Below are 23,269 nucleotides of genomic sequence, written 5' to 3' on the forward strand. Positions count from 1 at the left end.
AGGAGGCCCCGACCCCAACAGGGTCACAAGGGGACAAATGAGAGCCTTATAGCAAGGGCGTGGGGTCAGTGACAAAAGGACTGACAGAAAATATCAGCCTCTTCCTTATGGAAAGCTTGAAAGGCCTTCCAGACACTCTCGGTGACGTTGATGCACACCCTGTTAGCTACCACTGGCGTGGCACAAAAACCTCTTGGCAGCGAGCTGTATGAAGTTAGGTCACACCCTCTATCTGTGAAACATTTGGGAAGTTTTCAGTTCAGACTATAACCCAGCCAAGAGATGAACCTGTCCCAGTGTAAGTGATGGGGAATTGCCACAGGGACGGGTGGGCTGGCACGCTGCAGCCCTGCTGCCTGCTCCAGGCAGCTCAGCAGAAGTCCCACTAGGCCCAATTTTTTGTTTGGGGCCTGTTTTTTGTTTGAAGCAGATTACGATCTGCTATTACAGTCCTCTTTCAAAAACCCTAGAACAAATCCATAGTTGATAGGCTGTGCTTGTAATCCCACACGTGTTTTACCCAATTCTTTTTCCAGTGGTCTGTATGTCGAGAGGATTAGTTACCGCTTATCAACACACCACACCGCACCACAGCCCCATGTTTGAAAGCTGAGCCAGTACATGCTTCTGTGTACTTTCAGACAAAATTGGCATTACGTTACCACTGACTGTAGCAGTAATTATAGAGAATAAAATGCCACCCCCCTTAAAGGGAGCATTATACACGGTAGGGGTCTGAGCAGCCACATTAACATTAACCCAAACATGGAAATAATACCATGTTTAGAAATACGACAGACTGCACCCCCATAAGCATGATCTTCGTCCTACTGTAGTGGCTGTATGAGATAACCACTTAATTAAAACTTTTGGGTGTTTGCAGTACAAATGTCATGCCATCCAAACTTCAGTAATGTGTCTCTTTCCCCCTGGATTCTGCTGCAACGGAGAGTTCACACTCTTCGGATGCAGCCTGATCCCGCTGATGGATTTACATTTTGATGACATTGCATTTGTATTGCAAACACCAAACTGTTTTAGTTAGATGGTTATCCCATCCCATCACTACAACAGGACGAAGAGCATCTTTGTGGGAGTGTAGTATGTTACATTGCTGAGTGTGGTGTTATTTCCAGGTCTGTATTCATCTTGACCATAATTTGGGAGCATAGCATCCACCAGCTGAGCAGCAGGAAGCAAAGGTTGCACCCTGCTTTCAGGAGAACAGGGCTCGGTGCCTTCCCCATCAATAAAGAGCATTTCCCCTGGGGAAGCTGCCACGTCCCCTCCTGCTTGACTCAGCCACTCTGGGACACTGCCTGAGCCTCCTCCTTTAGTGGAGCTGCTGTGACGTGAGCTGGTGGCCCAGAGTTCCCTTTGGTTATTTTATTTTTAATTATTTAATTATTGCACAAAGGGGAAAACCTCCACCTACATTTCTTCTAATGGGAAATATTAAAGGGGATGCCGCCAACTTAAGAGCTAACTGATTTGCCTGCCAAGGTTAGCACGCTGTTGCCAGCCTCTGACTGGGAGCACTTTCAATCACACCCCCCTTATAACTGCAGCTGCTGCCTTGGGCTTTCTCCTGTCTGCTCCACGATTCAGAGCCTCTGCAAAGGGCTCTGCTGTTTTTCTTGCAGTGCCTACAATAAGACCATATTTTCATGCCACACTGCAAACGGGATGTGCAGGCACACCGAAGCCCAGATACATGCAGCTGCTTTAGCAAAGCCCACGGAGATGCTGAAATGCCACCCAGCGACCACAGAAAGAAACTGCTGCAGGTCAGGCCATGGGCTTTACCTGGGATTCATCGAACCCAGCTTTAGCTGTGAAAATGTTAAATATCTAAAATAATCACATATGGCCCAACACAGTCATCAGGGAAGCATGCAGTGGCCCAACCACAGGCTTCAATGCTGTTTTAGAGATCTTAGGGCATCTCACCTGGCCTCCACCTGCTGCTCCAGGCTGGAGGTCTCCTCTAGAGCCTGGGTCCTATTTTGCGAGCCCCAACAAATACCACAGACTCCACAGGGTGTCTCTGTAGACACCTTTAGGGAATTGAATCATGCCCCACAGAGATACAGATTAGACAGGACCCCAACAACTCTATTACACAAACTACACAGCTTGCTACGTTTAGGAGCTAAATCCCACTCTGCGCCCAAAACTGCAGAGTTCTGGAGCACTCACCTACAGATCTATAGATGTACTTGTCATTTGTTTTATAACTACACATAGTTAATTAACAACAGGCAACAGTGGGTGGGATTTAGCTCCAGATTGTAGGCATCTGAAATTAGGTATGGAGAACTACAGCTTCATCCAGATGGCCTCTGCTAGCTATCTACTGCCATCAGACTTCCCTGCCCCAAATGGTCTCCAGCTCCCTGTTCAGCTTTTGATGTACAGATGTCTACCCAATCTAACCCAAATTGTAAAGCAATAAGGGGCCCAAATGCTTTTCATAAAACATCAGTACCTCTTCACCCTTCTGCGCGCGAACTACGCAGTGAAAAGATGATGTCTGTTGCTTTAGTACATACTGAAAGTTTGCTTGCTATTGCTAAAGAAATTTGGTAAGATTTTTGCTGAATCATTTTGCTTGAATAAACTATACCAGAAATATACAAACAAGTCTTTGTCATTTGATCACCAGTACCTTCAAGAAATGTCACGTTTACTCGTTATGGTATGAAATTCAGTCATTAAAAGAATCATTTGGTCAGTAAAATCAACTAATACAAATTTTGAGCAATAAAAAAATCTGAGCTTATAAAAATAAACAAACCAAGAGCCAACTCTTCAGCTGCTGAAAACTTTATTCATTGTTGCTTCATACGCCTGAACTGTGAAGACTCGTACAAAAAAGATCCCCATATGGTTTTACTGATGTGAAAACTGCAGCTTCATGAATTTTAATCATTTTATTGTAAATATGAAGAGGGGGAGTAAAACTGCAAATGAATCTACTGAAAGCATTTAACCTTTGGGAGATTATGTCATTATCGTTGCAATGAGGATTGCCTAAGACCTCAAAAAAAAATAAAAAATGCAAATTTTATTCAAATCTTTCTGCACAAATGTGTCCCATTTCAAGGAGAACTTCACTGAGAAGTGAACTTCAGTTCAAACACTTGCTGTTTCATCCAGAAAAAATAAAATAAAATCAGTTCTTACAGGATAGAGGACGGTCTGTCTCCTCCACCTAGTGGGAATGCACCAAAGAGCAGGCTACTGAGAGAAAAAGAAGGGATTATAAAAACACATACTCAAACTGCCTTTATAAGTAAAATTAAAAAATAAAATACTTCTTCTCTGTAGCAACCCCAGCTGCAACAAAGAATGCAGGAATATGAAGAGACAAACATTTAAGCTGGAATGTCAGAAGCAAAAGCCTTCAGCAGATAAACAAAGTCCATGTGGAAGGTGTGTGCACATAACACAGCTCGCAGCGCTAGATCCCATGAAAAGCTGAGTGGCTTTTGCAAGATGCTATGTGAGGGTACCCACGTAAGGAGTGGGAATCATGAAGCCCTCCAATAACATCTTGCAGATTTAGGTCCCTAATGCAATATAAAGCATATTTGCTCTAGTTAGCAACCTGAGAACATTCTTTGGCTTTTTCCCCCAAGCATTTGCTGTTAAGTTAATTAAGCATTTAAAAATAACAGTCTCTCGCCTCCCAGAGACTCCACATAAATATTACTCTGTCTTCTTCAAAGGGCCAGATTTTCTGCAAGGGTAAATCAATACAGTTTCACTGATTGAAGATCTGGCCTTAAAAAGTCTATCCAGTGCATTAAAACCAGCGCAGCATGACATACGCCTTGGCAGTAGAACAGTTCTCCAGATTAATATTTGAAGGAAATTTTGGCAGTAAAATAAAAGCTCTGTTTTGAAACGCTGCCATTTTTTTAATCAGTGCTGACCACCACAGATTCCTCTCTTGTGAACTGCACGGTTACAGCCGGCATTTGGCTGTCATTTTCCTCAAGCTTCAGCCCAGCGTTGTCCAAGCCGGTGCTGCGCGGCTGCGGCACGGCAGTGGGCTCTGCAGTCCGAGTCGGAGTGGAGCAGTACAAGATGAAGCCCACCATGATGATGACGAAGGACAGGATATAAAGACCTGAAAACTAGCAGAGGAAAAAAATGCATTAAGTCTTGTCTGACGCAGAACCATGCAAATACAGCCTTGGTTTAGGATGGCAAAAGCCACCCTCCCTGTTAAAAGTATTTTAATAAGGATTACCACCACTCTCTGCGTTCAGGGCTGGAAGACATAGATGAGCAGCTCTATTCACTGATAGATTCAAGCCACTGTTTCTCTCTGCAACTCCTCCTTACAACTGTTGGGCAAATAATACATATAGGAATCCTAATATTTACAACAAATGTGGTGACAACTAGGGATAGTTGTTCACACGTGTGAATGCTGGAACACTGTTCCCCTCAGAGAATATTTTTTCAACACAAACATTTCACATCCCAGCAAGAGATGGATCTCTCCCTCCTTCTGCAAGTTACCAGAGCAGCTGGTCCTCTGCACAGCTCTTAACCAACTGCAGGGCCAAATAACTGTTATCACTGGTCCAAAATTGGCTTGTTCCCTACACCCAGCAAGTTCTTGAAGTGATGGAGATTGTGGCACCCTTTACAAGGTGGGCATCTCTGCTCCATACTGGAAATGAGCAGTCAGTGGCGTGAGGTGAGGATATGCACTGCTGAGGAACATCAGACATTTGGATCACTATCAACTTGACTGTTGAAAGTCTAACAATTGCCAAGATCCATCCACCTTGAAAGAAAAATAAATGCTTACTTCATAACATTCAATTCAATAGAGCAAAGTGCTCAAGTTATGCACAGCCAAGAACACTTTCTCAGCAAGTTTGGTAAAATCTTCTCTATTGTCTTTGCCAAACCACAGATTAAGGAGTAGGATGATGGACACAGTGCATCTTACATCTTACTGTCATGCCAATGGAAGCAGTATCTCTACCCAGACTGTGGGGTGACAGTCCGAATTTTCAACACACCCCGAGAAATTCCAAAATATACCCAAATCTCCTTAGCTTCTTTGGATTTCTTTGAAAAATATGTTCTGGTTTGTCAAGCAGCAGAGCTGGATGAAGTGAATGGAGCTGGAATGGCACTGGACTCTGATCCAAAACCACCTGAGGCATCCACAGTTAAGGCACTGCACTTCCTAGCTGGAAGTCACTTGGCCTGGAAACCTTTGGAAGGCACTGTGCAAAAGGAAAAGCAGCCTGAAGCAGCCTGGCCTTCTGGTATCTGATGCTGAACCCTGAGGCTGCTCAGAATTAACTCATCTCTGAGAGGATTCTGATTTTACTCTGTGCAGCTTATATCCCTTTATTCAATACCAAGCCTGAAGAGTACTTGAGGTGTTACTGGAGGAGTGCAACTCCATCTAGTGTCTGTATTTGCAGTATACTCTTCCCAGAGGAGTTTACACAACAGAAACACTTGGAGACCTTCTTTAATATCTCGAGGGACTGCAGATGTCTGTGTATAATGATCTCATTAGGACCAGGCACAGAAAAGATTAGCCGTGGAGTAAAAGGAAAAAAAAAAAAAAAAAAAAAAAAAAAAAGAGCTTCTCTCTTAAAAAGAGAGATGCAAAATTCACATTCCACCTGAAATGGATTTAGTCAGGCTGAAAAGTTGACAGTGTCACCAAAACACTGCGCTCAAGTCAAAAACTCAAATTCCTGTGCTCAGTCTCTGCTGTAGCCACTATACTTTTCTGTAGCTTCTGTTTCACAGCAGGCTCAGACACCAGGAGCTCAGAGCTCTCCATGCCTCATTCAAGCCCACAGCCCAGTCAAGGCTCAAGTGGTTCACTGTGAAATATCATCTGGTAATGGGAAAAATCTTTCTGTATTGAATAGAGTTTGATTCATTGCATTTTTATTTGAGCTGCTCCCAGGAAAACCTCTTCCCCAAATAAGCTAGAAATCCTACAGTTTATTGTGTCCCTTCCAAAGCTCTTGCTTACTTCTTCCTCTTTTCTATTATGAACATAGATTTATAATGTATAAGGTGCAGTCTAGTTAGAGGTGTCCCCCAGGGGTCAGTACTGGGTCCAGTCTTGTTCAACCTCATCATGAGGGGAATGGATGAAGGGTCAGAGTGATGACACAAAACTGGGAAGAGTGGCTGATAGCCCAGAGGAACGTGCTGGCATTCAGGGACCTGGACAGGCTGGAGGATTGGGTGAAGAAGAACCTCTTGAAATTCGACAAAGAGAAGAGCCCTTCACCTAGGGAAGAATAACCCCAGTACAGGCACCAGTACAGGCTGGGGGCTGACCTGCTGGAGAGCAGCTCTGTGGAGAAGGACCTGGGAGTCCTGGCGGACAGCAGGTAAACCATGAGCCAGCAATGGCCCCTTGTGGCCAAGAAGGCCAACGGGATCCTGGGCTGCATTCAGAAGTGTTGCCAGCAGGTCAAGGGAGGTGATCCTACTCCTCTACTCAGCCCTGGGGAGGCCACACCTGAGTATTGTGTCCTGTTCTGGGCTCCCCAGTACAAGAGGGACATGGACATGTTGAAGAGTCCAGTACAGGTCTACAAAGATGATTAGGGGACTGAAGCATCTCTCATATGAGGAAAGTCTGAGAGAGCCATGAGGGTGACAGAGCACTGGGACAGGCTGCCCAGAGAGGCTGTTGAGTCTCCTTCTCTGAAGATATTCAAAACCCTCCTGGATGCCGTCCTGGCTACGTGCTTTAGGTGACCCTGCTTGAGCAGGGGGTTGAGCTAGATGGTCTCCAGAGGTCCCTTCCAACCTCAGCCACTCCATGACTGTGATAATCACTTCTTCAGTTAAGCTATCTGGTGCTGAAATGTTTAGAAGTGACTTAGAAAGGGTATTTTTAACATGTAAGTACAGTTCATTTCCTACATTTATTTTTGTTGGATGCTTTGTAGTTTTTAGCAATTTGGAGCAAATTTTGGAACTCAAAACAAGGAGGAAAGCTGAGCGAGAAGTCTCCTGAACATGAAAATCTAGCTGTCATTGGGTCCTATCATTACCAGACTTCTCTGCCATAAAACAAATTGGCCTTCATCATCAGAAACAAGTCTGACATAAAAGCTTCTGGCTCTCCATAATGCTGAAGAGAAAGTAACCACGTGGAATAACACAAATTAAATGTCTCAAGCAAAGTTCACAGGCTTCTCACTGAGCCCCTCCAGTCACTGAGCAACTGACTTGATTTCTCCAGTTGCTGTGACAAGCTATGTTTCCACAAGTGATTCTGGACGGAAAGCATAAGGTGGGTTGAAACATTTTTAGCACTGTCATTTAGCTTGAAAAGGCACTTCATAAAAGTATTTTAGGGAGCAGTAAAAGTAATTGCTTTTTGGAAAGCATAAGGAATAACGGATTTATCTACACTTTTTTAGTTCGTTTAGTCACTACTAAGCAGCAGTACTGAGAGAGCTCAAGTCTTCTGAGATGTTTGTAGTACTGAACAGATGAAATTTCTAACAGAAAACTATGATTTCTCTAAATCACACTAAACTGCTACTCTTTCAGGACAGTTAGATTCAAATCCTCCCTTTGGACGCTCATAGAGATGAGCCAAATCTAAAGTACAGCTCCACACAGCGAGTACGGCAAGAACTCCACCATTTACCTCAGGAAATTATTTACTGTCTCTCAACTAATGTATTCCATGAAGTGTAAAATTGTTTTTAAAAAATCATTAACTGCCTAATGGTGCAACATGAGGTAATTAACTATGAGTCCTGACTGACATCTGTCAGTGACAACTCATACAAGCTGTAGAAATACACAAGTGCAAACTATTGTTCAGGGGCTCTTAAAGTGCTCTATCCCTAATTCTGGGGTAAAAACTTAAGGTAAACTACAGGGAGAGAAAGAAGTGACTTACTTTGTAGTAAAACAGGAAAAGTCCAAAGAACAGGCTGTAGAGGTCCGCAGTCAGAATGCCCAAGTTGACTGAGGTTGCACTCGTAACTTTAATCACTACTGGCATGAAGCTGTACAGCCCAAACATACACAGGGCAAACACTGCAAACAGCAACGCTGAAAAATAAGGTAACAATTGACTCCTCAGGGATGGAATAATGATTTTAAAGAACACTGATATTCCTCAGATGTGTCAAAACTACGTATGTTCATCTTTCGGAATAAGGTGTCCTAAAAGATACGGAAATGTAAATTTAAGAAAAACGCAGCAAAAACATTTCTCTTTCAAAACTACCCTGTACTGCAGAAATGACTATACATATATATATAAGGTTGTTCTTTCCCAGCTAACATGACAGCTGACTAAAGAAATTTAGATCCATATTTCTTAATAAAGTACAGTTCTGGACGTACAGTTCTGAGATCTAAATGTGTCACAGATCCCATTTTCCCAGTATTTCATCTAGGAAGAACCAGCGAAAAATACTCTTGCAATGTTCCAACACCAAGCACATTTGTGATTAAAGGGGGTTGATTTTTGCAATTTATTTTGAAAAATGATTTCATGCTGTATGTAAAATGCAAAATCTGAGCTCAAAGTTCTAATGTTCGACCCTGCACTCCGTATGTCTTTGTTGAACTGCAAAGTTTGCAGAAAATAAATGTGCAACAATATGAATGTTACTTAATAACTAGAGAAAGGAAATGAAAACCCCAGCATTTCAAGTCTAAATCATCATCATTTTTCCAGTGTTCTGTAAAAATGCACATCATTTTGCCATACACATACCAATTTTCCAGTTCCATTGAATTCTCATTATATCCCTATGTTCCACGATGGCTCTAGAGTTAGAGAAAAGATATAATATAGTAAAAAAAAAAAAAAAAAAAAAAAACACATATTATATTGTATTCAAAGAGTGAATTTAATTAGCAGAATACACAAGAAACATTTTGATTTGTAAGCCCTTCATTTTTGTTTGAAATGTTATTGAATGGCACTAACTCCAACCTCTAACAAGCATGAGGAAAGACTTGAAAATTAAAGTGCCTGAAAGTCAAGAGCACTTTTATTGAATTCTCATGCCTTCTTCCCAGGCCTTTTCATCCTTCAGATTCATTCTTATTTGAAATATAATTTGAGGAAATTATTAACTATAATGATGAGAAATGAGGAACACAAAATTCATTAGATAGGCTTAAGTGTATGTGGTCTGTTCCTCTAACGAGGTTATTTGTAGAAGTATACATGGCTTCATTTGAAACTGAAGTTTAATACGGACGACCTCCTGCTAATGATTATCTCCTAAAACTATCCACTGAGAAAAGCCATTAGGAAACACATTCCCGCAAGCAGTCCTCAGCGAGCTGCATGTCCTCATCAAGGTCAACAGATCGAAAATAAAGCCAAGTATCACTTGTACTCAATTGTAGGATCTGAGCTTTACAATTGCTGTAGTAAGAGCAGTGCAAACCAAAAGGATATAAAACAGATGCTGATCAGCAACAAAAATAAAATTCAAATAGAAGGACTCCAACATAGCCCAAATGCAGAGGCAACAAAGAATTAACAACATTTCATTGAAGACAAGCAATCATCTGCAGAATATTCTTAATTAGTTTTAAAATAAATATTAGATCCTTACAGCTGTAGACCGCTGATAATAGTCCCAAACAAGCCCACCATTCCTAGAAACTCCACTCTGCTCAGATTTTTCACAATGTATTCCTCACTCACATTAGATATGGCATACAAAGAAGCACCCAGAAGAACTAAGACATCTCCAATCACCACGTCACTTCCTGTACAGAAATATTAATCCACAATAAGGGTAATGCTGCAAACACTTTTGTTTTAAAAACTAGACAAGCAAATTTATCTTTAGCATCTCTATTTTCCTTGCACTTTTCAGGGTAGGGGGGAGGGAAACATCTGTGTGCAGGCGAGTTGCTGGCTGACTCTGCTAACTGCTCGCATCCCCCTGCACAGTCTGGAAGGAGCTGAACTTGGCATTTAAATCACATCCTGACCAAGCTGCTGTGTAGGTCCAGGTCTGCTTCTGCTGACATTAGGCGCTGTCGGAGCTGCAAAGCCCAGGTTAGAGACGCTCTCTGCCTTGCTGAACATCATCCCGCCTTTTGCCATAAGGCAAAAATCCATCTATTGATTTCAGCGGGACCTGGACTGCGCTTCAGGCTTCTGACAGATGGTAAGTGGGCGCTGCAGACAGGTGGTATCAGGTGTCACGCTGAGCTATGTGCGTGCTGGGCAAGTGGTACTCCCCGTAATCCAACCGGTCATCGAGCAAATGCCGTTGTGCATCAGCTGAACAGCAAGGCAATTGCTGTTGTTTAAAGCCTTGAATTGATTTCAAATTTCCTACCCTGAGCCAGTTGGCAATCACTGCAGAGATATGTCTGGAATCTGAGGGTAAGCAATAGTAAGGACATGCAAGTTGTGCACAACAGGCCTAAAGTCTAAGGGAAAGAGGATTTTTCTCCCTTAGGGCCAAGGGGTTTGTAGCACACAGCATTATAGCTAAACCTGTTTGTCTTTCTACCTTACCTACAGCACTGACCCCAAAATAAGGCCAAAAGGCTTAGTTTTATGCTGCCTGATGAAGGCAATGCTACTTTCCTGCCCCTCTGAAATTTGCCTTGCCTCATACCCTCTGGCTCTGGAAATTCTCAATTCTTATTCAAAGTAAGATCACTGGGGTTCTGGGCATCCTTCCTCCCTGCTCCTCTTGCTCTCATGCCATAGGACAGCACTTTCCAGGCTGGGGACCTTGGGGACACGGGGACTATTTCTGCTGGGTCTGCCAAAGACAACCAGAGAAGCGAGCCTGTTGCTAAGTAGCTTCTGATTTGCTATTTGTGCTCAGAGAAAACGGCCCACCAGCAAAGTCTGAAGCATCTTTTATCAGACACCATCATATGTAAAATGAACAAGCTTTTGAGAATAAGGCCTGTCATCAGGTTTCATAAACAGCAGCAAAATTTAAGCTTATCGTGAGGGTTTCCCTTTTAAGGTGGAAGAAATAATCCAAAACCACAAGCAAACAAAATTTCACAGCTCTCTATAAAACCAACATCTCCTCAGCCTCTATCTTGTTGAAGAAGAAATACAAATAGCAGTGTGTCTTCTCCTTTTCTTAAAATCAAACTACATCCTTTCCCCCTGCATTTGCCTCTCTTTCTCCTTTGCAAGTTGGACAATCACGGAAACTGTGACCCCTCTTTTCCCCCGCGTGATAAGCGATTCCTTACCTTCACTGTCTTGCCTCCCTGCCAAAATGTCAGCACCCACCATTGTTCCCACACCCAGCAAGCAGACGGCAACTGCGATAAAATGGATCAGTCGGTATCTTGCACGGAGGATGAACCAGGACAAAGCCATCAGCACGGGGATCCCGAAACAATCCAGCAGCTGTGAGCACAGAGAAATGAGTTTCACTAGAAGCCCATCCCAAATCTGCATTTCACTGTCCTGAAAGCAAACATTCAGGATTTTATCTTCCATCATCACCAGATGTTACTGAAAACCACAAAACAACTCCCGTGGGTTTGTTTAAATGCAGGAGGGGTCAGACCCACATTTTACCATGAAAAACACATTCAGACCAAAGGGCCTGGGGTGGAGAAGGAGGCACTGTCCCCTCTCTCACTGACCTAAAAACTCTTCCAGTGATGGATCTCATCAATCCTAGCAGCTTCCCAAACGAATGCTAGGACATTGCAGTGAAACCACACTGCTCCCCATGACACCAATACGAGGAAGTGGCTCACCCACCCAAATCTGGACCTGCTAACAGACACAGCTGATCTGATTTTACAGCAAAGTGAGGAAGGCAAAAATCTGACCCTGCAATTTTGTTATTTTTTTTTTCAAGCGGGTCCTACTGAAAAAGCACTGGTACATGTGCTGGAAGCCGCATGCTAAATTGCTGGAAGGAAAACAGGATGGGAGGAAGAGGTTTCCTAAGCCACCTTCACAATCTTCCAGCTTCTCAAAGTCATGCACAATCCACCAGTGATTTTTCAGCCCACCTCAGCCAGAAGCAGGTAACTGGAATTTATCCATGCCACAGCAGCAAAGACACACAAGGCAGCTGGAGTTCAGAAGCACTTCAGATGTGTTTGCAGACGTTGCCCTGAGCAGATTTAACAGCCAAAGTTCAAGGATGTCTGCACTCTGTGACAAACACTGGCTTCTCTTTCCTTTCTTCGTTACCCCCTCCCTGTGTGTTCCTCAAACCTTGTGTATCTTTGCCTTGCTGTTAGCCTCACCCATGTTATGGGTAAGAAAATAAAAATCAAAAATTAGCTAACCACTTAATGCAGAAAAATAGGTAGCAGCATACAACAGGCTTAATGTTCTGTAATAACCAAATAATACCAAGAACACTGAGCTAATCATAATTGGTTCAATATTTAATTCGACATAATAGATTCTGTTTCCAAATTTGTCTAGGGAAAAGAGAGGTGGATTTTCTGAGTACCGTATAGAAGGGACCAGGCTATAGCAGACCAGATAGTCGGCCTTCCAAAGACTGCTCACAAATTACTCTTAAATGTCAACCTTTAAATCCTGGCCTCCTGAAGTCAATACCAAGTGTTAGGTTCAGGTCACTGTGACTGTGGCAGAAGCATTCCAAACCAAGGCCAGAGTCCCCTGTCCTTCTGTAATGTTCCTGTCCAACTTCTGCCAGCTTCTACCCACAACCATGGTCTTCTGCTTCTGTGGGTTCAGCCATCACCCACAAGGGTTACAAGCAAACTTTCTTAAGTCTGTTTTTACATTTGTAACTACAAACATTAAAGCCTTACCAGCACAGCATTAAGGGGGTTGATACAGATTAAATCCTAATGGTTCTCTCTAATCCTTCCATTTATTTGTCTTTGTTTCTTGGATTGTCTCCAGCTTGTTCAGCTTCAGAAGTCTGTGTAAAAGCACAGGTACTTCCCAGGCTGTATTATCAGACATTAGAAGCACACAAGTCATAATACATGTATTATGTATTTTTGTATTGCAATACAACTTTGTTCTATTGAAAAAGTATCATGCTGTGAGTTTCTATCTATTCATCAGCCTTTTTCTCTACCTCACCTTTTGTCTGGGTTCAAAAAAAAAACAAAAACAAAAAAACACCAAAACAACAAAAACTTGTAAGACTTCCTACGAGTTTGGCTGTTTTGACAAGTATCAAGAAGTGTTGATTTATCTGTTTCAGCACCATGTATGATTTAGCTCTCCTAACTCTGTTTTTTCACCTCTGGTCTGAAGCAGTTCTGTCCTGAATACAGAACTGTATTTGAAAGCACTGAGTTCTAACCAAAGATCTCTGGTGTGAAGTTGTAATCATGGAAATGAAGAAATATTACAAAAATAAAGGAGCAAAAATGTTTAACCCTCTCATAGTAGACATCTATTACTAAGTAAGCTTTCATTCCCCATTTATCGAGTTGTTACTTTGCAGCTTTCTAACCTCCAAGCAGTTTTTCAACCCAAACAGAAAGAGCGGAAGAAAAAAAACCCTTCAGTAAAAAAAAAAAAATAATACTTAATCAGGATGTAAGGAAGTAGTAGATAATGTCCTCTTTCAGTAACACCAGATGGGGAACTGCTGCATCCAGACCAATAACATGCCGTAGAGCTACCGCATCCTGGTTAGTGGACTAGCAGCCAGGACATGCAGGCACCAAATGATGAAGAACACACGCTGGTAATCTATTGCAGGGGACAATTACCCTCAATTACAGCCAAAAAAAAATCTGATTTCCAACTACTGGATCTTGACTTCCCTTCATCTACTACGTTACTAAGCTCTTTGGTGGAAAACGCTCTCTTCTGTACAGGATCAAGATCAAAGAAGTGCAAAGCAGATGCAACATGGCAATGAATTGTGTCAATGGAACCATTTAAAAGAATGAAGTTTATTTATTCCAGATTCATGACATTTCCACCAGGACCGTGGCTCATATTATTATTGCCAGCAGAGCCTCAGCAAACTCTCATCTTCCTCAATCCTAGCATGCATCTTTACAGGGGGAAAGAAAAAAAAAAAAAAAAAAAAAAGATAACCTGTTGATTCGATTTACGAGTGTTTTGCCTCAAGCCAGGCTTTGGCCACACTGTTTATAAGAAGGTTTTAAAGGTAGGGCAAGTAAATTATTAAAAGACGTTTTAATACGTGGTTAATCAATTATCACAGATTGCTGGAGGTTGCTGGTTTGCTGTAACTGCCAGCCCCAGACAGCTTTGAGAGCACTGAAGCTCACCAGCTCCTGCTGCTCGCTTCCCCGCATGCCTTCCAAAGGGCAGCCTGCAGCTGAGCCCAGGGGCTCACCCCGCAGTTCCTCCTGTTGAGGTTCAGACTCTTGCACAAGCTGCTCTGCCTATAAAACGTCCCCATCTGAATTATCAATGGAGAGAATGCTAATTGTGCCTCCTAATGTGCTGACAACACGAAGCCACAGCTGCACTGCTTGCTTTTTGCTGTGAAATGTGTGGTCAAACAACAGCACAATCGGGTCCTGCCTCCAGCTTGGAGCACACCAACGCTGAGGAAGTCTCACCCAAAGCTGAGACCAAAGTCTTTCTCTGTTTTTACAGAGCAGAGAGCTGCCATCCTGATGTTATCTCTGTAAAAACCTCCCAAACCCCTCCTTGCAACACTAGCCTTTGATAACTAAAGAAAAACTTTTTTTTTTTTTTCCTGTGTTTGTGTGAAAATACATGGAAGGTCCTTGCTGAGCGGAAACTTCTCTTTGAAGAAAACCACTGGGCTGAGCTAAGCTCCAGCCCGCCAGCATTTTCACAACGATTTCACTGTACTCAGGAAGGTCTCACATACTCCTGCTTTGCTCTTTCACTCCCTGGGCATCCGTTTACAGCCACTACTAAGGCCAGAAGCTCTGAACAACAAATTCTCACATAACTGCTGAACTGCTTGCTGCTGACAGAGAGCAAAAGCCTTGTGCTGGAGCAAATCACGGGCTTTTATTGTCCTGAATCTCCTTTCTGACAGTGGTGAGAACCTGGTAACTCCAGAAAATGTGCAAGAAACCTGGCTGCAACAGGCAGTTGTAGCAAATTCACGGTTGCTGAACTGGCACTTGAAACATCAGTCTGAAGGTTAGCACAAGCAAAAAAGGTTCAGCAAATGCTTGAATTTGGCAATTGAACTCAATGACCCCCTGTACCTATTCTTTCTTAATTTCCATGAAAGAAGTCATGGGAACAGCTTTATTACTGCTGAGAATTTGGATCAAAGTCCTGTCTTTTCCAGCAGTAAAGTACATGATCAAACAGTGTCTCAATTATCAGCTTAGCTTGGTCTTGAGACTGAAACATGTCATTCTTTAGAGCAATTTCTGAAGCATTATTTGTAAGTAAATTAAAGGCTCAATGAGCCATAACACTTAATTACAAAGTGGAAATGTGACAAGAAGAACCCATAAGGAATATTACTGTTCTTTTAACAGTGCAAGGAAAAGTTACTGCAGCTCCCTAAAAGGAGCCCAGACCTCGGGAGTTCATTGCTTTACGGGTAACTCTCTTAAATATTAACCCTTGTTACTTTGACTCTGTAAAAACACTGACACCTAAACACTCTTTTCCACCTAACAGCTAATTCTGCATCACCCAGTATGCCTTTATTCAGGTTAACGGGGCCATGATCCAAGCCACAGATCCACCACCAGTAACAGCAGGCAAAGGCTGGCACAGCTCCATCGCCCTCTGCTCTTGCTGCCGCGCTGTCCCCACCTTGTCCCAGCAGATGCAGCTGATGTCCATGAAGGGTTAAAAAAAATGCACCCTTGGTTCTCCTGCTGATTCAGGACAAGAGATGAGTCCTGGCGCAGCGATGCAGCACTGGCACTGCAGGGGACATCGCTGTTAACTAGCACTTTGGGTGCCCTGCACACCTCCCTCCCTCCCATCTCTTACAGAGAGGAGTCTGAAGGGCCACATCTGAAAGCCTCGCTGCATGGTCAGAAACACCAGCTAACTTCCAGCGTGTCCTCACGTGTGGGATTGCATCTCACAAAGCCTCCCACTGCTTCTAGGACTAGGCAGGACATCTACTTCGCTCCCATCAGCAAGAACCCGAGCTGAGTCGGTGTTATTCAGTCCTAAATCTTTATTCTGTCTCATAAAAACAAAAGCAAAATAAAACAAAGAACCACCTGAGTGGCTGTCAGCAAACTCTTAGAAGTGCTTTCTATCAAAATAATTAGAGTTCAACTCAAGAGCTGGCACTGGGTAATACCAGCCAATTTTCCCTGCTTCCTGGAAATGTTATTCATGAGGCAGGATGCTCTTCTTTGTACTGCAGAGAAAATAGATATTGAAAAGCTTTTTCAGGTTTAAATAGCTTCCCTATCTGTCCTATGAATCTCATTTCAGAAACGAGACCAAAACTGTAATCAAAGCAACAGTCCAGAAACTGGTCCTTACCTGCACGCTCGTGAGGGTCGTGTACTGGTAGGCTTTTACAATCGTGTAATTGGCTTCAACATCAGCCAGTCCCAAAAACAGGTACTTCCACCACCTCTGCTTCAAAATTTGAAGAAGACTGTCACCATCTGTATAGAAGAAAGCAGCAATCAACATGCTTCCTTGCATGGAAAGGAAAGAAACTTGCTTTTTAGAAGCCTAAGTAATACTGAGGGGTTCGGTTTGGATTGTCCCTGCTTAAGAAAGGTGTAACAACAGCAAAAGGTAGCCTGGGAAAAAACAATGCAAAGAGTGAAAAGCACAGAAATCCTTCCATGTGAAAAGAAAAAAAAGACAGGAATGCTTAAATAGTAAATTAATAATATAGGAACAATATTAAATAGCCTCTGGTTAAAAAAAAAAATATTACAACAATTCCTACTTCCTCCTAATATAACACAGAACTTAAACCCAAATATAAGAATTTTAAATAGGTATGAAGCAAAATCTAATTAATTGCACATTTAACCTATGAAATTCATTCCCATATGTTATTATAAGGCAGGAATTTCAGCAGGATCTTTAAAAAAAGAGGACAAATATTCAGTAAGTTCTATGGCTTCAAAATCTGAAAGGAAAAAGTAGAAGAGAAAGAAGAAAAAAACAGCATAATCTCCCATCCCGTATTTCACATACCAGTCCTAAATGCCAGTATTGTTGTATAAACTAGAAGAAGCAGAAAATAGTTGATAAAACTTTGCAACATCGGAGTATTCACTTGGTATTGTTCCGCTAGGTACTGGCTCGTAACAGCAGTCCCACAGATAAACAAGGAGAGCATCTGGCCCAGGAGGATGGTTTTCAGAATACGCCTGTAAATATAAAGGACAACACAGCAAGCTTAGAACCAAATGCTCAAGCTGGTTTTGAGAATGTTTGGTTCTTGTAAAGGGAAAAAGACGTTTTTTAGTTGGCAATTCTTTTTTGACTGCCTACCAGTGTTCCTCCATTCCAGCAGCAAGTGGTGCTCTGTCTGCACAGATCTCATCCAACCCCGTAACAGCCAGTATCAATAGGTGAGGCTCAGCCCGAACCAGCAGTAACTGAGGCTGCAAAACATTTGCAAAGATCTTCACGCAGCTCAGCCCAACAAGAGGATCTGTTCTCATCACGAGAGATTTGGATAAGCGCAGCCTGAGTTACACCCTCCATCCTTTTTGCTCTGTTCTGTTACATTCTGGTATAGCTGAGGACGGAGTTAAGAGCATATTTTGGCCACAGACCACATCAGCTTGTATGGTGACTTCTAAGTCCAACCCACAGCTGGGAAAACAACACCAACAAACCACCTCATGTTCTTCTAGCAGCAATTCTTCACTTAATACGAAGTGGCCTTGGACTATTCTGGACGTTCTCAGATGAGTAAGAGCACGCAGAGATGGCCGTGTATCCTGTGGTGAGGCTGGCTTTCCTGCCACAGGAGCTACATGGCCGTGCCACCCTGGTCCCTGCCTGCCTTCCCACAGACGCTGTCCAGCAAGGTTGGCTCGATGCTGCGCTGCCTGTGTGGGTCTGCACAAGTTCACATTTAATTTGTTTACTCTGAAGACTACTGATGACAACTTAACTGCCTGCACAACCGATTCGGTTGTTGCTACAGAGTAATTGAGCAAGGAAAGAGCATCCCCACTAGGAATTTGCACCTCTCCACAGCTCTCCACTGATCATTTCCAAGCCACTCCCGCGTGCCAGACACACCACAGGACGGACACTGGTTGTTTTTCCAGCGCGGGGGACTCCAACGCAGTAATTACCAGGTGACCCAGCCACGATGTGCAATCCGGCTGCCAATGTCATCCGTAGGAAGGGTGTGTTCTGGGGTGCTGAAGCCAACTCAAACCATGCAATCGATCCCTTCTTTTGGAGCCGACACATCATCTTTGCATGGACTCAAATTCAGCTGCCTGCATTTTGTTTTCAATTCAGCCTGGCACCAAGGCCCATCCAGCTTTAAAAATGCTGCTAAAAACATTTCTGTCTCCAAATCCATTCTGATGAGAGAGCAAATCTCTGAAGTCCAGCAGTGCTTTACTTCCAAGAGACAAGAGGCCCATGTTTTGCTACAGCTTGCCTTGAACATCCCAGCAACTGTGCACGTCCACGCTGCAAGTATTCATATTTCTCATGGCAAGCTTTAAGATCCTCTCCAGCCTGGTGTGAACACCTCTTTCTGGCCCATGAAAGAAATAAACATTCTCATTTCCAGCATTTGGAAGGCTGAAGTAAGCTAGAGAAACCATGTTTCAGATGGAAATTTATCATGGCTACTTTGTGGCACAGTCTTAACTGTAAATACTGCTGTAAAATGCACATAAAGCAGAAGCTGTGGTTGCTGGAAAAAAGAAAAAAAGCTTTGGAGCTATCCCAAAAGCTACCCCATTTTTGTCATACTGGATTTCTTTTTACTCTAGCAAGTACCATCTGGTGAACAAATTAGCAAAGACTTCTTATACTCCAGCTAATCCTTCAGACTGACGCAGAAATGTCTCTTTATGTACACCCAAAGAACTCAGGCCATCAGGTGCCATTAAGAAGAATTCTTAATTAAGAATTTCAGAGCTGAGACTACCTCTTCTCTCCAACAGACACAAGCACAGCTCCCGGCTCTCCCTTTGCCAGCCCTGTGAACTCTGGCTCCTCTCATAGGTGCTAAGAGGACAGAAGAGCCACTGAAATATCAAGGAAGAACTAAGGTGGTGAATGAGAGTACGGGAAAATGGGGTTTCAGTAACAAAGGCAATGCCACCCCACAGGCAGCTGGCCTGTTTAATATGGATTTCTGTGGAGCAGGTTTTTAAACATCCCCCCAGGCTATGCAAGAGGCAGCTTTGCTTCACCTGAACTTCTGCACCCTCTTTATCACCCTCTTTATAGAAGAGGCCTGGACTCTACCCGCACGGTGTTTTGGCTGGGTACTGACCAGGCTCCGGTGAGAGGCTGAAAGGACAGAGAATTTGCTGTCATTCAAATTTGCTAAGCATTAATCAGCTTCAAAATCAGCTTCATTTATCAAAATCAAGGATGACCTGGTTGTCTCAGTGGAGCTGACCGTCAGCTTTCATAATAACTAAGTTCCTCCAGTTTTGAGGACCTGAGGAATTCTCTCTTTGCATTTTTGCAGGTGGGAAGAGAAGCAGGTCCAGAATCTGCAGGACTGTTTGCTTGGTGGTTACTGCACCAGCAAGCATATTTAGTTAATGTGTGCTCAGGCACTCCTACAGCGCTTGCTTCTGCTGAGATCAAATGATGCAAATACAAACACTGCTCACAGACGGTGGAAGTCCATCCTCAAAAAACATCCTGAGAACCCCAAAACACTGTATTCCTGGCAGCTTTCTCAGCCACGCATACAATGTGGGCCTCTTGCATGGATGCTCTGTGCCACGACGAGGTGCACACCTGCCAGGAAGCAGCAGCATGTCCTCCTCACTCTGTTTATCCAGGTATCAAAGTGAACTTTTTCCAAGCAGGATGCCTACAGGTACCTGTGGTGTGACGTGGCAGCAAGGCAGAGGTTTGACACAGTAAGGTTACTCATGTTAAACGTGTGATCAGGTGCTTTACTTGAGCTTTAGGAATTCAGTGCTCACCTAATTTCCATAACAAATGAAAAAACCTTTCCACAAAGTGCTCCTCTGCAAAAATTTGAGAGTAAAGTAAATCCTATCGGTTTCATTTTGCAAAACAATTTCTCATGGGAAAAACGCTTCAGAGACATGTTTCCCTTCATTCTTGTATTGACATGACTATTGATTACCATGATTCTTATTAATAATTCAACTTTTCTTAAAATATATTAACTTCTCCATGCCAGAAATTGGTCCTCTCTACCTTTTTTGTTTGTTTATAAATGCATCAGTAAGGACTAAACCACTTGGGACTCCAGTGACGCAAGGTAAGTGGTCTGAAATGGCCTTTTAGTTTTATAGCTTATTTTTTTGGTAGTATTTTTGTTCTGTTGTATTTATTTATTTTTTTTTTTTATGAGGGTACTTTGTTTTTTTTACTGCTTGATAATTAGCTACTCAGTAATTATTTCTCCTCTCCATTTAAACAGTGTATCTTATCTGACTATACCTGTAAGCAGCTCTGAGTCCTTGGATTTGCAGAACATATGATGATTTCCCACAGAGGCCAGTGCTGACCAAGCCTATTCAGGGTGCAGCTCTCAACACCATGAGAAAGGCGGAGTGGCTTTCTGTGGCTCCATGTGAAATGCAGAGGAAAAATACCCCAGGATACTAAAATATACTGAGAGTCTGTATCTGAGGAAGTCAAAGAAAATCTGTTAGGCCCACTGTTAACAGTTTTAGTGGCTATTTTAATAAATCCTATGATTTCAATCTGATTTTTTTCCCAATTAAAACAAATACTGCTTTCCTTTCAGTAATTAAAATTTATTTATGCCAGAAGTTAAACAGTAAGAGGTAACACTTGGCAACACTCCACGTAGACAGCTTACTCACATTTTAACTTTAACTACTATTACTGACCCCTTCCTGAACAAGAAAAACAAAAAGGAGACAGACTTTCATTTGAACAATCCCACATTGCCATGTGAATTGATATACAAAAATGCAGGTTCAGACTGAAGCCATATTCCAATGTGATGAGTAGATAATTCAGGAGAGAAAAAGGTTTTTTCCAGAGTTCCACTTTTCAGTGTTTTGATGCTCTATTTTGAAATTTAATTTAATTTGTAAAAGGTAAGGAACTGGAGGAAAAAAAATAAAAGTTTTGCTTCAAGAACCAGAAAGTATACTTCCTATGTTTTTTCCCCATGTATTAAAAAAAAAAAAAAAAAAGTCCAGCTCATTTATTACATACAAGTATCAAACCTCCGTATACTCAGAATTCTAAGAAATCTCAGGTGGCTGAGCATCCAACCACCTGGAAAAAAAAATTAAAATTCAATTCAGTAACTCAGAGAGGACCTTGCAGAAGTCAGCGAGAGCTACTTATTTTCTTTCAAGTACCAGCAACAGACTCAGTACAGCCCTTTGGCAACATTTTGGCAAAACCACTAGTACAGGTGAGGTTCCTGAGCTCCTCATTCCAGCCCTATCCTGCCTTTTGAGGAATTCCTGGCACGCAGGAGGAACTGGAAGAGGAAAAACTTGTAACCGAGAACAGAAAGGCGGGTTTTACCCTCTGGAATGGGTCTGTACCTGACCACACACAGCCCCATGCAGTTCAGGTGTTAAGTGTGATGCTGGCAGGACAGCAAACGTCCTGTTTGTCAGCTGAGGGTACCTGAGGACTTCACAGAGACTCACCTGCGGCCCTAAAAAGGTTTTTAAACAGAGATCCCCTCCAGATGAAGGCTGAACATGCGGGCAAGGGGTAGTTCTCACAAGCGGTTTGTGCTTGCTGAAGGCAGCCCTTGCCCTGCACAGGGAGGCATGCAGCACCTGCACAGCCCGGTGGGCTTCTCCCCCCAAATTTTCTGTGCTTTACCAGTGCTGCCAGCGGAGGTGACACACATTCCAGGGGCTCTGTCCCAAGATGATTCAAGGGATAAGGGGATGGGAGACCTTGGTCTTTGTAGACTCCGCACTCTCAGGTATTTTCTGTTACCTGTCTCCCCCCACCCCCCTTTGCCACAACGCCGCTAAAAAGAGAAAAGCACGGATAAAGAGCAAAACATCACACTAAACCAGACCTACCAAACCCAACCCAACGACCCCGGAGCAGCCCGGCCCCTCTCCACGCCGGGAGCTGCAGCCCAGCGCTCCCCTCAGCGGGGCTCCGCTCCCCCACAGGCTCCCCCCCGAAGCCCCGCAGCCTCCTCCCCGTTCCCGACGGGGCTGAGCAGCTCGGCGAGCAGCTCGGCAAGCAGCCCGGCTCCACGTGGAGGCCGGCGGCCGCCGACTCACCATGTGCACAGCTTGGCCCTGAGCTGCGCCAGCAGCCGGCGCCGAGAAGGAGAAGCAGCAGCAGCGGCCCCTTGGGGCGCCTCAGCCCCGGCCTCGGCTCCGGCCCCCGCAGGCTCCATGGCGCGGCGCTGCCCCGCAGCCCCCTGCCCGCCGTGAGGGAAGGAGCTCGGCAGCGATGCCTGGCGGCCCTGGCCCAGCTTTCCCTTCGCTAGAGGCCGGGCCCAAGCTTTGTGCCCGCCGAGGAGCCGCCCCCAGGCGGGGCATGGCTCGTCGTGAGGCGGGAGGGTTGTGGGGATTCGTGTCTGTGTGGCAGGAGTGCCCGAGCTCTGCCTTCCTTGGGACCAAGTTACCCCAGAGCCGTAGGTTTGAAGTGTTCCCCGATCTCTGCCACAGCTCCTCCAAGTCTCCAGTTCAAACTGATGAGCCGCATCCAGAAAGATTTAACCCTGCCCTCGTCCTCTTCACCCACAGCTCTCACAGAATCGCAGAATTGTCTAGGTTGGAAGAGACCTCAAGATCATCAAGTCCAATCTCTGACCTAACACTAACAAGTCCTCCACTAAACCATATGCCTAAGCTCTACATCTAAACGTCTTTTAAAGACCTCCAGGGATGGTGACTCCACCACTTCCCTGGGCAGCCCATTCCAATGCCTCACAACCCTCTCAGTAAAGAAGTTCTTCTTAATATCCAACCCAAAACACCCCTGGCACAACTTTAGCCCGTTCCCCCTTGTCCTGTCACCAGGCACATGGGAGAACAGACCAACCCCCAACTCTCTACAGCCTCCTTTAAGGTATCTGTAGAGTGCGATAAGGTCACCCCTGAGCCTCCTCTTCTCCAGGCTGAACAAGCCCAGCTCCCTCAGCCGCTCCTCGTAGGACTTGTTCTCCAGACCCCTCACCAGCTTCATCACCCTTCT

The 23,269-nt window shown here is 43.8% G+C and overlaps 1 protein-coding gene across 3 annotated transcripts; it reads right to left on the reverse strand.

Moving 5' to 3' along the window:
- Nucleotides 1–2,845: 2,845 nt before the first annotated feature.
- On the reverse strand, nucleotides 2,846–22,521 carry SLC35F2 (solute carrier family 35 member F2). 3 transcript variants are annotated; one of them, XM_082784516.1, is made up of 9 exons: nucleotides 22,348–22,454; nucleotides 20,549–20,736; nucleotides 17,108–17,283; nucleotides 16,433–16,560; nucleotides 11,239–11,398; nucleotides 9,615–9,771; nucleotides 8,759–8,811; nucleotides 7,931–8,085; nucleotides 2,846–4,142 (listed from the first exon to the last, which is right to left on the reverse strand). In XM_082784516.1, the coding sequence occupies exons 3-9, from the start codon at nucleotides 17,250–17,252 to the stop codon at nucleotides 3,924–3,926; spliced, it is 1,017 nt and encodes a 338-aa protein (XP_082640642.1). In that variant the 5' UTR covers nucleotides 17,253–17,283; nucleotides 20,549–20,736; nucleotides 22,348–22,454; the 3' UTR covers nucleotides 2,846–3,923. The 3 variants fall into 3 exon arrangements, with proteins under 3 accessions (XP_082640642.1, XP_082640640.1, XP_082640641.1); XM_082784514.1 differs by lacking the exon at nucleotides 20,549–20,736 and having other exon boundaries at nucleotides 22,348–22,521; XM_082784515.1 differs by lacking the exons at nucleotides 20,549–20,736; nucleotides 22,348–22,454 and adding an exon at nucleotides 17,408–17,540.
- Between the last annotated feature and the right edge of the window lie 748 nt (nucleotides 22,522–23,269).

Source organism: Aythya marila (assembly GCF_965140915.1).
Source record: "Aythya marila genome assembly, chromosome: 1".
In the NCBI taxonomy this organism is placed as follows: Eukaryota; Metazoa; Chordata; class Aves; order Anseriformes; family Anatidae; genus Aythya; species Aythya marila.

What these genes read in the sequence shown, in the direction of transcription:
- SLC35F2 (XM_082784514.1), bottom strand. Translation starts at nt 22,466, where the DNA reads ATGGAGCCTGCGGGGGCCGGAGCCGAGGCCGGGGCTGAGGCGCCCCAA. An exon ending in AGGGCCAAGCTGTGCACATG is followed by an intron (nt 17,284 to 22,347) that starts GTGAGTCGGCGG and finishes TTATATTTACAG; the next exon opens with GCGTATTCTGAAAACCATCC. An exon ending in AGGGAGGCAAGACAGTGAAG is followed by an intron (nt 9,772 to 11,238) that starts GTAAGGAATCGC and finishes ATTTCTGTACAG; the next exon opens with GAAGTGACGTGGTGATTGGA.